This window comes from Eutrema salsugineum, unplaced genomic scaffold (genome assembly GCF_000478725.1).
Source record: "Eutrema salsugineum unplaced genomic scaffold, Eutsalg1_0 scaffold_16, whole genome shotgun sequence".
Taxonomy (NCBI): Eukaryota; Viridiplantae; Streptophyta; class Magnoliopsida; order Brassicales; family Brassicaceae; genus Eutrema; species Eutrema salsugineum.
In genome coordinates, this window is record NW_006256858.1 from 1,197,894 (window position 1) to 1,211,399 (window position 13,506).

Here is a 13,506-nt window from a genome sequence, read left to right on the forward strand (position 1 = left end):
CCACCTGACAGACACTCTTGCAACCCGACCAATTCAACGAAGGGAGAAAAAAAATACATGGTCTCCATACACACGCGTACAAACAATTATACATGAGTATGTTTTTTCTTAATTTCTCACGAAAGCTTATCACACATTAGGATTGATTAAATAGGCGTGATTGTTGGATTATTATTAAAGTTGATGTTATGTTGCTAGTGCAAGCTAAGTGTATTGTTAAATTACGTGATGTTAGGCGACATTTTTGGTGAGAGAAAAAAAAACAAGAGAAAGATATACACTTTGTCTTCTCACATGTTCAATAAGATCATTGTAACCAATCATAATGTCCACAAAAGTCATTGTTTGTATTATTTTCCAAGAACGGTAAGAGGATTTCATTAAAACGCCTACATTACGTAAAGACTTAAATAATCTTCTTTTATCAACTTTTGTAATAGTCTGTATCCTTTATCATCAATTTGTCATTATCCAGAATCTATAATTTAGATTTATCAATACTTCTTCTTCATTACCTTGTCATAGTATCCAAGTCTCAAAGATATACTCTTATCTTTGACCGCAACGTTGTGATGTAAATCAAGTAATGCTCATCTCTCGCCTCTCGGTCTCGGAGGGGAACTTATAACATAAGTGGAAATAGTCAAAGCTCTTACCTCATATTATTGATTATTCGAATCTTTGTAATTTGTAATATACAATGGGGCCCACTTAGACCTTCAATTTGTCAATAAAGTTACTGTCTTACTGATTTTGCAGTATTTTCCTTTACTGGCTCTTGTCAAAAGCCTCATGGGCCATATATGTAACTTTTACCGTAAGGCTTTCACGTTATTGGTCTCTTTTTCTCATCGTATTTTCCTTTTAATTCGATCAACCATCAAAAATTAACAAAAACATTATGTCAAGCCCTTAGATTCAGAGTCCTGCGTTTGAACTTACAGAAGATTTTCTTTTCGTATCCTTGTTTACATTGTGCCGAATGCATGGAAGAATAAAAAAAAAAAGAAGTAATAATGATGAATAGAGAACAATAAAAATGTAAAAACCAATTAGAAGAATACAAATTAATAGATCGTTGAAGTTCTTAAAGTGGATTTAGTCATGCAAAAAATGAAAGGATTATGAACTAGAATAATTAAACAGCTTTAAATTGTGCAACAAGTATTTGATTATGTATATTATAAACAATGTTGGCTGCAACCGAAACCAAAGTTAAAAGCAGTTGGAACTTGGAAGTGTTGAGTAGGCCAGATTTTATCTTTTGGTGTAAATAAACACCCAATAACTAACATAACGTCGTTTCCAACAACCTTGCATTATTGCATTGACATTTTTTTGGTTTAAAACTTAGATTTTGCAGTGGCTTATTGTTTTCTGATCATGGTCTCTTATATAGTTTTTTTTTTTTAAATGTTTTAGCTGATCAGTTTGCAAAGAGAAGCATGAAAGACTACGTACAAATAATTTTTCTAATGTGAATGAATCATGAAGTCTGGAAGAAATTTTTTTGGACATATCTATAAGTTATCGTCCCAGTCAGATACAGATACAGCTGTACTTGTTTGAGCATAATTCGCGAAACATACGAATCTTACCTAAATATTTTCCAAATTTCTAGACGTTTTGCTGAGATTGTTGAGGAATTTATATAAATAAAAAAATTTATATAATTTTCTATATTTTTACAGAACTAAATAGGATAAAAAATGAGTAAGAACTTTTATGACAAAATCTCAGTAGATATCCTACGGAAAGATTAAAGAAGTTTTATATATAAAAAAAGATTAGAGAAATTCTTAACAAAGAAACTTATAAATAGATACCGGATAGCTATGAAATATAAATATAGGGCCATAACGTGAGGCTTTTGAAAGCATGGGATAAAAAAAGTAAGAAAGACTCCAGCATGCGTCTCGAAATATGAAATTTATCGTAGTTGTTTATTTTTCATAATCCACATCTTTATTTCACGTTTGCATCATTCTACTCCGTTCGAGAAAGAAATATTGTAGTTTCATCCCTAACACTATCATTCAGATATTTGCAAATACGACCCAACAATTCTTATAGCATTTAAAATCGTCGATACATTTTCATGTATCCATTATTGTCCATTGATCTAATAAACTCAACAAGGAATAAAAAGTAAATGATTGAACAACCACGTTCTCAAGGCTCAAGAGAGTTAAGGATTAGTATCGGTGAATGAGTTGCTTCGATGCATCCGGGTTCTTCGAATAATACTCGACCTCAGACTGTGAAAAATAGAAAAAAATAATATTAATTATGAGCTTTTATACCAAATATTGTAAATCTGTTATTGGAACCAAAATACAATAGAGTACCTTACGGACTCCTGTTATGGCAACCAAAAGCTTTTGTCCGAGCAACTCGTGGAGAAGTTCGTCTTTCTCCAGAGCTTCAACAGCTTCTGAGAGCGATTCAGGAAGTCTCTTCAGTGTAGCAGCCACATCGGCCGGATTTGTATCTGATGTTTTCATCAAAAGGAAAAAGGCAAAAGAACCATTCTTAATAACTCACAAATATGGAAGAGAAGAATGTATTTTTAAGAATGTATTCAAATATCAGAGGCATTTCATAACATATATGAGAATGAATTTTTTTTTATCAGAACTACATACTTAAAGACTATAATATATGAGAATGAATGACAGAAAGTTACCTATTGGATCAGGAAGTTGGAGGTGTCGTCGGAGACCATCAATTCCGGCAGCCATTATAATGGCCAAACTAAGGTGAGGATTTGCAGAGCCATCACAAGATTTTATCTCAAAGTTAGTAACTAAACCATCAGGAGCTCCTGGTGGAGAAGCTGTTCTTATAGCCGCCTCTCGGTTTTCTTTACCCCAACATTGGAATGCTCCACTCCATGTGTTAGGTTGGATTCGGTCATAGCTGAAAATTTAGTTATAAAAAGAAAATGAAACTTAACTAGTGAAAAATCATTCCAGGTAATTGTTTACTCGAAAAAAATGCGGTTATAGTAACCTGTTTGGAAGTGGAGCTATAACGGCTAAGATTGAAGGGAGGTGAAACAGAACTCCGGCCATGAACTCTTCTCCAATGGAAGACATTCCATGAGCAGATGATTTATCAGATGCCGGGAAGACATTTTCACCGTTTTTCCATAGACTTAGATGCACATGCGATCCAGAACCAATGTCACACAAATCATACCTAAAAAAACACACAAGCCTACATCTTTTAAAAAAATCACATTTGAAGCCTCTATAATGGCGGGAAGGAAACTGATATACTTTGGAACAAAGGTCGCAAGCAATCCATGTTTCCTTGCAACGGATCTTATTACTTCACGTGTGTAAACCAAATTATCCGCAGCATGAGATGAGACGGTGTGCCCAAGAGATACTTCAAACTGGCCTTTCCCGGATTCAGCATGAAACTATAGAAGAAATGTATACTATATATCAAGAAACATGATATGTACTTGTTATACATGGCTTATAAAATTATTTTATGATGTTTAATTTAACCTGTTCAACTTTGATGTTCAAGGACTCAAGCGCTGGTACAATATCATGGAAAATCGGAGATGCAGCATCGTATGAGGATGTGGAACAGTAAGGACCAAAGTCAAAAGGCACATACTCTTCTTTCCCTCCCCTTCAAATATTTTGAGCAGGACAAGTGTTAAAGATTATGAAATGGTTGGATGTAACAAAAAAGCCAAGATTCGGAAAACATATAGTCGCATACCGCACAACATTCTTGAGGAGATAAAACTCATTCTCAAAACCAGCGTTCATTACCTAAAAGGCCAATGAAACTTTGAGTTTAAGCCAAAACAGATTTTGACATAGAATGAATATATGGATAAATTTTTACCAAGTCAAATTCATCTTTGAGAACTTTGGTGACCCTTCTTAAGGTCTCTCTTGGACAATATTCCCATGCTTCACCAGGCTTCAGGAGCATATCAGCTAAAACCATGCTCTCTTGCTTTGTCCTAACGGTAAATATTATATGATCAATGTAATAAAGAAGAAAAGAAATCATGGAAAGTTCACTGTAAAGAGAAAGAACACGAGTAAAGTACCATGGTATTGTCTTCATGGTTGATAGATCTGGAACCAGTCTAATCTCACCCACACCGGTCAACTTAGACTCTTCTGCTGGTCCATCAGTAAATGAAGGCATCCCCATCGATGCAAAAGTCAGACCGACTCCATTCTTCTTCACACTTCTGTTAAAACGCTGCGTGTGAACAGTCTGAAACAATACAATAATCAGAATTCTTGTCAGGTTACTGTTGTTTTAAAGGAAAAACAAGTTCACCGAGAGAAACAGAGGTTTCCTCAGAGGAATTAAAAAAAAAAAAAAACTCACACGGCATCTTTGTTGTCCAGATGTATCAACCCAAATAATGCGTACAAAAGAACTAGTATCTTCTTGAACATCAGGCTCCTCCTCCACCAGTGACTTGGTAGATACTCTACTTTGTAGACTAGTAGGAGTTGTGTCAATATCAAGCTTATAAAAACCAATCGAGTTTCGTGAAAAAATGTCTTTAGCTGCATCAATAGCTTCCATGAGTGAGAGATCACCACTAGCACAGGCATCACGCAGAACTAAGAAGATAACCTCACGTGCTTTCTTTGCACCTAGAAAAAACAATCTCCTTAACTCTTTGAAAGTTGAAATCCCCTCAATTCAGTCTTGAACAAATGAAGTAGCAACTTGAACTCACCTAGATAGTAGGTCTCAGGAGATGCATATCCATCAGTACTGAACATCACCTGCAAAATCTCTTATGGTTAGCATTTCATGTGATGTGACTACTACTACAACAATGATAATGCAAGTAAAAGAGCTTAATACCATTCTTGTTTATGTTAACTTGCTGTATTCAGTTTTACCTTCTTTGTTGGGGCTAAGTCAAGGAGCTCCTTAACCGAAGACACCATACCATGGACGCTAAGCTTTGGAACCGCCAAACCGAAATCAAGGTAAACCTTTAAAAGAACAAAGATTTTGATCAAGAATTAACAAACTACATAACTCGCATGATGTTACAGATTACTGAAATGGCGTGATGAAAACCTGAGGATAAACTGAAGACAGATAAGAAGCTTCTTTTGAGAATGGATAAGACGCATGAAGAAGAACAATACGACACTTTGCAAATCTTTTGTCTTCAAGAAGGGTTCTAAGGTGAAGAGGATTGGACAACCGCAAATCCAAATCGCTGTCACCAAAACTGATTCAACAAAAAAAAAAGAGATTATCATTCTATGTAAAGTGAGTTTGTTCACTTACCCTGCTACGATTCAGGTTAGTTTAATGCAAAACTAAACTCTATTAACATCAATACACACAAAAAAAAAAAGCAAAGAGCCTCACAAAGTTGAACAAATCTTGCATACCCTGTGTGAATTTGCAAGGGCAAGTCGCTACGTTCAGCGACCTCCAAACTAAGAGTAAGAATGTAATCAATCAAGCCTTTGTTTCCAATACGGACAGGCTTTCCAGCTGCAGCAAGAAGAGAGAGTAAATGTGATCAGAGAAAATGCTATTTTCACATCTTGATGACCATTAGACATATTACAGGACCAAACTATAGCCATATCCGTCTTATACCTTGCAAGACTTGGACAAGGCCATTCTCAGCAACTTCTTTACTCACATGAGTATCAATATCCAAACCGCTACGATAAGCAGCAATGGTTTTCAAAGCAACAATCTCTGGAACAAGCGTGTCCATCCAAAGTCAAGGTAAACCAACCTTACGAATGTATTTTAAAAACCATATATAAACCACAGATAAAAAGGATATGAAACTAATCTTTGAACAAAGGATTTAGTGAAAGAATCCAAAGTCCAAGAAGAAGAATCGTCAGGGCTCTCCTCGTCGAGGATTTGCTCGGCAAGAGTTTCGATTCTTAACACTCGACCAACAAATGGAACGAAGCTTCTGTGCCATTCGATGTCATGCTTCTTGTCAAGCTTCAGTCCATCATCAATGAGCAGAGCAGAGATTCCAGATTCTTTGAAACACTTGGAAGTGAAAGAATGCAAACCCGAGGTTTGACGATGTTTCTCAATCGATTCCAAAGATGCTTCAGTGCCATAAAGCTGAGCAATTTCCCTCAAATTCCTCTGTTTCATAGACAAGAGATCCACAACCAAAACATTTCTTACACATAAATCATAGAGAATATTTTGATGATTACAAGTAATGTATAGTAAGCAATTCAAAATCTTGTGACGAATTTGGAGCTAAAATGGACTCAGAAGAAGCCCATTTAACTAATTAATTCGAGAGTAGAGTACTTAAGGAATATAATCACACACAAAAACGACAGCGTTTAGAGAGCTAATCAATCAAATTAATAGCCGGAAGGAAAACAGAGTGAGACGATCGTATATTCGTATCGTACCTTGAAGGAGAGAGAATGAGGAGCGAAGGATAAAGCTTCTCCGGTGGCTTCCGTTAGAGTTCCGATGAACGGAAAAGACGAGTCGAGAGCAACAATGTTGTGTGCGTGAGCATCAACGAGCTCTTCGTCATCTATCGCTTTCTTTAACTCCTTAAATTGCATCTCCATATCTCTCTGTCTCTCTCGCTTAGAAAAGAAAATCAAACTTGGGAAGAAGAAGAAGACCGTTGGATCAGCTTTGTTTCGTGTTCGTCTTACAATTTACGAAAAACGTATTTGAAGTAGAAGTAATTTCTCCTCTTTGATGGGTCGACATCGTTTTATGATGTGCTCTTAGCCGGTGGACGGTGTCTCTGACCTTTTTGTTCACGACGGAGATTGGTAGAGAAGAGCGATTTGTCCACGTAACCAACAATTAACCTCCACGTGTCCTTTCTAGGTGATGCGGATAACTTTCTCTCTTGCATGCACTGTTGTCTCGATTTTCTCGTGTTCTAATTTCCAATTCTGTTTAACGTGGTTTTATAAAGATAAACTCCGGTTCACATTGTTTGGTTTTATACTAATGAAAACCAAAACCACATCAAACCAAACTTATTTCTTTTCGATTCGTGTTGATACAAACCGGAAAATCCAAATCGAAAACCAAACCGAATAAACAAAAGAGGACGAAGCAGAGCAAGTTGTGAGCAAACTGTCTGTGTGGGTCTCCTAGGCAGAGGAAAGCTGCAGTTTTTTCTTCTCCACAGTATCTCTTTATCTTCGATGGCATTGATACAACCACCAATTCAAGGGAATTCTTCCGCTTGCGCCAATGAAATCATCCAACTCTCTTCTACGATTCGCTGCTTTTCACGGTAACATTCTCATATCTGTCTTGGTTTTACGTTTCTATATCGAATTTGTATTTCTCTACTATCTTTCTCTGTATTTCACACTTGCAGCAGCGCGGTTCAGCAACATATATCATCCCCTGCTTGTTTTCGACATGTAACCTCTGTTTCAGTAACGCCCACAACGTGTTCGACCAAAATACCCAACGAGCGTATAGGGAAAATGAGCCCTGGCCTGATCTCAACAAGACACCGAGTAGATCCTAAAAAGGAATTGTCTCGGATTCTGAGAACAGATGCTGCTGTTAAGGGCATCGAGAGGAAAGCCAACTCCGAAAAGTACAACACTTTGTGGCCAAAAGCTGTTCTTGAAGCACTTGATGAGGCTATCAGCGAGAATCGTTGGCAGTCTGCGCTCAAGGTACATCGCTTTTCTACATCTTTATGCATACAATTGGCTGCCGAATCCCCATATAGGATTGATTTTCCCGTTTCTCTGCTTTTATAGATTTTCAATCTTCTTAGGAAGCAGCATTGGTATGAGCCAAGATGCAAAACATACACAAAGCTGTTAAAAGTGCTTGGGAATTGCAAACAGCCTGAGCAGGCCAGCTTACTTTTCGAGGTCATGTTGTCTGAAGGATTGAAACCCACCATTGATGTGTATACATCTCTTATAGCTGTTTATGGCAAAAGCGGACTTCTAGACAAGGCCTTTGCCACGCTTGAATATATGAAATCGGTTAGTGATTGCAAGCCAGATGTCTTCACCTTTACTGTTCTCATCAGTTGTTGCTGCAAACTTGGTCGGTTTGATCTGGTTAAACGCATCCTTCTTGAGATGTCGTATCTTGGAGTTAGATGCAGCACGGTTACTTACAATACTATTATTGATGGGTACGGAAAGGCAGGCATGTTTGAGGAGATGGAAAATGTACTGGCTGATATGATCGAGGATGGAGATTCTCATCCAGATGTTTTCACGTTTAACTCGATCATTGGGTCATATGGAAATGGTGGCAACACGAGAAAGATGGAAAGCTGGTATAATCGGTTCCAGCTGATGGGAGTGCAGCCAGACATCACTACATTTAACATACTGATCCTATCATTTGGTAAAGCGGGGATGTTTAAGAAGATGAGCTCTGTTATGGATTTCATGGAGAAAAGGTTCTTCTCCCTGACGACTGTCACTTATAATATAGTGATTGAGACGTTTGGAAAAGCAGGAAGAATCGAGAAAATGGATGAGACATTCAGGAAAATGAAGTATCAAGGAGTGAAACCCAACTCTATCACTTATTGTTCGCTTGTTAACGCGTATAGCAAAGCTGGTCTTGTGGTGAAGATAGATTCGGTTTTGAGGCAAATTGTGAATTCAGATGTGGTACTGGATACGCCCTTCTTCAATTGCATAATCAATGCATACGGTCAGGCTGGTGATCTGGCTACGATGAAGGAACTGTACCTACAAATGGAAGAGAGAAAATGTAAGCCTGATAAAATCACTTTTGCCACTATGATCAAAACCTATGCTGCGCATGGAATCTTTGATGCAGTCCAGGAACTCGAGAAACAAATGATTTCCACTGGTGAGAATTCAAGTTTTCTCTTGTAGCTCTGTTTGATAATTGTATTTGTGGTTGTTTCTAAAATATGTTTCTTCCATTTAGTTTTAAGATGTATGCAAGAAGAATCTTATGGGGGTGATGTGATAATTTGGTTTGTGAATAGATATATTCGAGGCTAGAGAATTTAATGAATCGAACTTAAAGTCTCTAATGATGTTGAAACTGAGGTTGTTAATCTTGGTACAGATAAATGACAGATCATAGTAAAGAAAGAACTAGAAGACGTAGGTGACTAATGTTATTCCAGTAGTTATATATAACTATACATATTATTTGATGTAGTTGTGTTTTGCACATCTTTTTTCGTTGCAGGGTGTCGGTCCAAACCTTGCAATCAGGTTCTCAGCAAATGACTCTCTGAAAAATAGTATACCCATATAACTTCTGTAGTGACATTCCCTTTGGACATGGTGAGAAGAATAATGCAGTTGGAAGGATCTGGTGGGCGAGTGCGAGCGTATAAGACACAAGGCATGCGAGGGCTATACGGAGGAATGCTACAAAGTGGCTCCTGGTGTGTGGCATTGCCTTATCAAATGTTAAATGTAAATACATATAGCTAGCCTACAATGTTGTAAATATATATATAGCTACGATAGAAGATCACAATCTTGTTTTGATCCGTCTAAGAGCCGACCTAGAAAATGTTAAGTTTTACTTTTCTAAGAAAACTTTGAATTGAGTTTTGATTCTTGACCTAAATGGCAAAACGATATCCAACAAAATAATAGTATGTGATAATGTTTTCTAGTATATGTGGAAAGTATGGTATATAGATGTGTGTCATTATTACTAACATCTTGATCGAACATGGCTCCGATTGACTTCTCGTGAAAAAAGCATCTTGAAATGGGTCAAAAAGACAATCATTCTTTATAAAAGGTTCGGGTCAGATAAAGTCCGCTGAATATTATTGAAAAGAAATAAAAAGAAGATTAGTATTATGATCACAATCAATCGCGTTAAGTTTGGTTGACAATCAATCTGACTTGTCTAAAATAGTCAAACGGAGGGTTTGGCTCATGATGTCAACAAGATTAACGCATACAGCCAGAATGTACAAAATCCATAAGACAAGCATCCAGGATATGAACAACAAGCACAGATCAGTATACTGTGAATAACCTGTTTATCCTTTTTTTCTTTCTTTCTGGAAATCATATCAAATACAATCTTATACATGGAGGCCATCCCGAATGTTTTTGTTGCCTAAACCTCAACGTGATAACAATGTATTTGAGCCGAGCTGGCCTTTGTGGGGAAGCATTGAAAGCTTGGGTTTCCAGCCCTAAAATGATATACTGTATGTACTTTAGCGGCTTTTAAATCAACAAAAATTCTTTATAGTGTTAGTGTTAGTGGTAGTAGTCAAGAAAATGATCTAAAGTTACAAGAGTTCAAAGCTAATTTGCTGCAAATTGTTTTTAGTTTTACAAACATTATTAATTAGTTTGCTGCAAATTGTGTTTAGTTTTACAAATATTATTAATTAATAGCCCATAATTTTTTTTGGCAGCGATGAATCAATTAATCTTGCATAGCAGCACATAAACAAAAGGATCCATAAAATGATTTTTAAGGCATATATACTTGCGTTAGACTTTGAGACTCACATCCTCAAAGTAAATGTGTATACTGCACTATGTTTTCTACAATGATGTATTTTTTTTCCTCTCTTTGTTGTGTTCAAAAGTAAATGTGTATACTACACAATGTTTTCTATTTGCAATATTCAAAGTTGTCTATAATAGAATACATGACTGAAAAGTATCAGGGCAGGGCACACAAAAAACATAGAGGTCAAAGAGGAATTAAAACTGAGTTGGTTGGTCTTACAGTTGAATGATATCATGTGATTCAGCCATAACAAATTTTGTGCAGAAAAGAGTAATTAAAGATATTCTCCAACTTTTTATAGTGTCAACTTGCAAAAATAAACTTTAAAATGAAAATAAAAATGTGAAAAGGAGAGGGAAACGTATGTAAACAAATGTTGAAGTATAATTCATTGTGCTATAATAACAATATTTAAATGATTTTTTTTTTATCATTACAAAATTTTCTTTATTATTACAAGACGTTGCTTTCTGCATCATCTTCTTCAGAAGTAGTGTATTTACTTGATGCCCTTTGTGCACTAGGAGTCACCGAGATTATAAAACATTCATCATTTTGGATTTGGTTAAGGATGTCCTCAAATTTGCCATCTCCAGTTATCACCATGACGTTTTGGGGAGGATGATTAAAAACTTTCCATTTTTGATTTCCTCAATAATCTAGTCATCGCTAGCGTCTTCCACCTTTTCATCTAACAAAAAAAGAATCAAAAATATTCTTTCTGAATAAATAAGGTAGTATCTACGATCATGCTTCTTCAAGGCACTGTCCAGCTTACTAACTAATTCACTATCAGAAATTGTTGACTTCATGTTCACGGTATCCCAAATCCCACCGGGCAGTGATTGCAACCTCTAACTGTCTTGGGAGTCGGAAAAAGTAGAAGGGTACATGATTCTGGAAAGTAGCTCCTGCATAAATTCTAAACTCTGCAAGTTTATCCTCCATATTCACCATCTGTCCATCATAAAAAAAAAAACAAGTGTGTAAACATCAGTTTGTGATAGAACAAACAAACAAATAAATCAATCATGTTACTAAACATACCTCTTGGTGTTTGGTAAGGAAAGGACTTCTTGTCTTTACCCTGTTATGATATAACAACAACAGAGATTCAATATCAGATATTCAACCTAATAATGAGAAAAGGAGGGTGAGATAATTTTTAAAGTTTTGAAAGTTTGGTTGGACTTACTAGAGACAAACCAACATATAAGTAATGGATGAAGATGCTATGAAATAAGGTGCCCTCATTGCTGCTGGCCATTATCACTCTGCAACCAGCTGTCTCAGCACTTTTAACACCAGTGATGTATTGGGTAACAGATACGCCTAATTTAAAGATAATAGTATTAGAATACATCTCAGCTCTCTGCGCAATCTGAACTTTCATGTCATCATCTGCGGTCATCTTAGCATAATGCTCCTAGTCTTTTTGGTCTAAAGGATCCTAAATGGATATCATTGAGTACTCATCAATGATGACTTGTACAGATCCATAAGATCATCTCTGGAGAACTTGTTAGAACAATTGTTGCTCTGCATATTTCACCCAGAAAAAAGACAGCGGGAACCAGATATTCTGAGCATTTTTTCTTGATTACTTATGAAGCGGGTTTATGAAATTCGAGGAAAAAGCTGATGTTACCTTTTTTGTTGAAGTTCAAGCCGTTAGCGTTGGCATGCCTGAACATTTTGAGATAGTAATTGTTGTTTTGAGTGTATGATAGCTCAAAGCCACCTCCACATCCACCACCAACGTTTATTGTTTCAACAAAGAAATCACTTTCACAATCAGAGACTGAAATTCACACAGGTCGAATCATTAATCGAGTTATGCTGTTAAAAGGGCTTAACAAAAATTAAAGATCCATTAAATGATTATAAGGCATACTTGCTTTAGACCTTGAGGCTCACATCCTCAACAAAGCTTCATGAAACTGGTTTGGCTAGAGTTTTTAAGTTTAATTAATACATCATCCTCTCAGAGATCGTGTGATTCAGCCATAACAAATTTTGTGCAGAAAAGAGGCAATTAAAGATATTTTCTAACTTTTCATAGTGTCAACTTGCAAACTTGCAAAACAATTATGTAAATCATTTCCTCTCTTAGGAGAGCAGCCTTTTCAGCAACTCTGACAGCTCTTTTGCCAAAAGATTTTCTTTCTTCGTCGCCTTATGCCGGGTAGAGTTCAGTTTCTTAATATCCAATATTGATGAAGGCAAACTCCCATCCTCATTGATGAAATTGCGAGCTTCCAATAATGATTCCCCTCATTATTTTATTTGATAGAAAGAACTTGGTTAAGTGAAATAGCGCCTCATTATTATAAGCTCAGAGACATAAGCCTTTTTGAGTGGTTATTCTCTTAGTCCCACAAAACTAATTTTCTTTTTACAACTATTGGACCAAGACCATCATGACATGGTTAATATTCTTACATATAACTATAGCTATACTAACTACATATTCTTACGTAGAGTATCCTCATTCAGTCGTGAAGATTATTTGTTTTGTTTTTCTGATAGTGTAAGATGTTATTTCGGTCTCAATCCTATTATAGGCGAGAAAAAGATGAAGGAAAAAAAAGCAAGTTTACAGGAAGAAATAGTCAACTATTTGACATTGGGTTTTGCACAAATACATTGAACAAAAACAAAGAAAACAACAGAAGTATATCTATTATCATGTCGAACAAAGTTATGATTGACTGCGATAATACTAATCAATTTTATTTTTCACAAGTATTAAGCAAACTTTATTTGACCCGCGACCTTATATAAATAAATAATTATTCTTTCTTAACCCCACAGTTCATGATGCTTATTGACCAGAATTCTATTTCTTATTTTTCCAAGATGTTAACAATATTATCAACACTCTCTATACTTTCCACATATATTTAAAAATTATGTTGTTGAGTGTGTTTAATTTGTCGTTTGCGTTGGAACGACTCGAAACTCAATCAAAAGTTTTCTTGAAAATGTATAATTTTAGATTCT

The 13,506-nt window shown here is 36.1% G+C and overlaps 2 protein-coding genes across 3 annotated transcripts; one reads left to right on the top strand and one right to left on the bottom strand.

The window, feature by feature from the left end:
• Positions 1-2,041: 2,041 nt before the first annotated feature.
• Positions 2,042-6,733, bottom strand: LOC18021615 (protein fluG). Its single transcript, XM_006403654.2, has 17 exons — positions 6,423-6,733; positions 5,819-6,141; positions 5,623-5,738; positions 5,409-5,514; positions 5,086-5,242; positions 4,902-4,997; positions 4,733-4,781; positions 4,372-4,646; positions 4,082-4,254; positions 3,871-3,991; positions 3,742-3,794; positions 3,519-3,648; positions 3,282-3,427; positions 3,013-3,201; positions 2,687-2,919; positions 2,349-2,491; positions 2,042-2,258 (listed from the first exon to the last, which is right to left on the bottom strand). Exons 1-17 carry the CDS (start codon positions 6,588-6,590, stop codon positions 2,196-2,198), a joined length of 2,541 nt encoding a protein of 846 aa, XP_006403717.1. The 5' UTR covers positions 6,591-6,733; the 3' UTR covers positions 2,042-2,195.
• A 290-nt stretch (positions 6,734-7,023) lies between these two features.
• On the top strand, positions 7,024-9,577 carry LOC18021616 (pentatricopeptide repeat-containing protein At3g53170). Of its 2 annotated transcripts, none has more exons than XM_006403655.2 (4): positions 7,024-7,279; positions 7,367-7,676; positions 7,764-8,847; positions 9,199-9,577. In XM_006403655.2, the coding sequence occupies exons 1-4, from the start codon at positions 7,188-7,190 to the stop codon at positions 9,237-9,239; spliced, it is 1,527 nt and encodes a 508-aa protein (XP_006403718.2). In that variant the 5' UTR covers positions 7,024-7,187; the 3' UTR covers positions 9,240-9,577. The 2 variants fall into 2 exon arrangements, with proteins under 2 accessions (XP_006403718.2, XP_024013732.1); XM_024157964.1 differs by having other exon boundaries at positions 7,370-7,676.
• Positions 9,578-13,506: the final 3,929 nt, after the last annotated feature.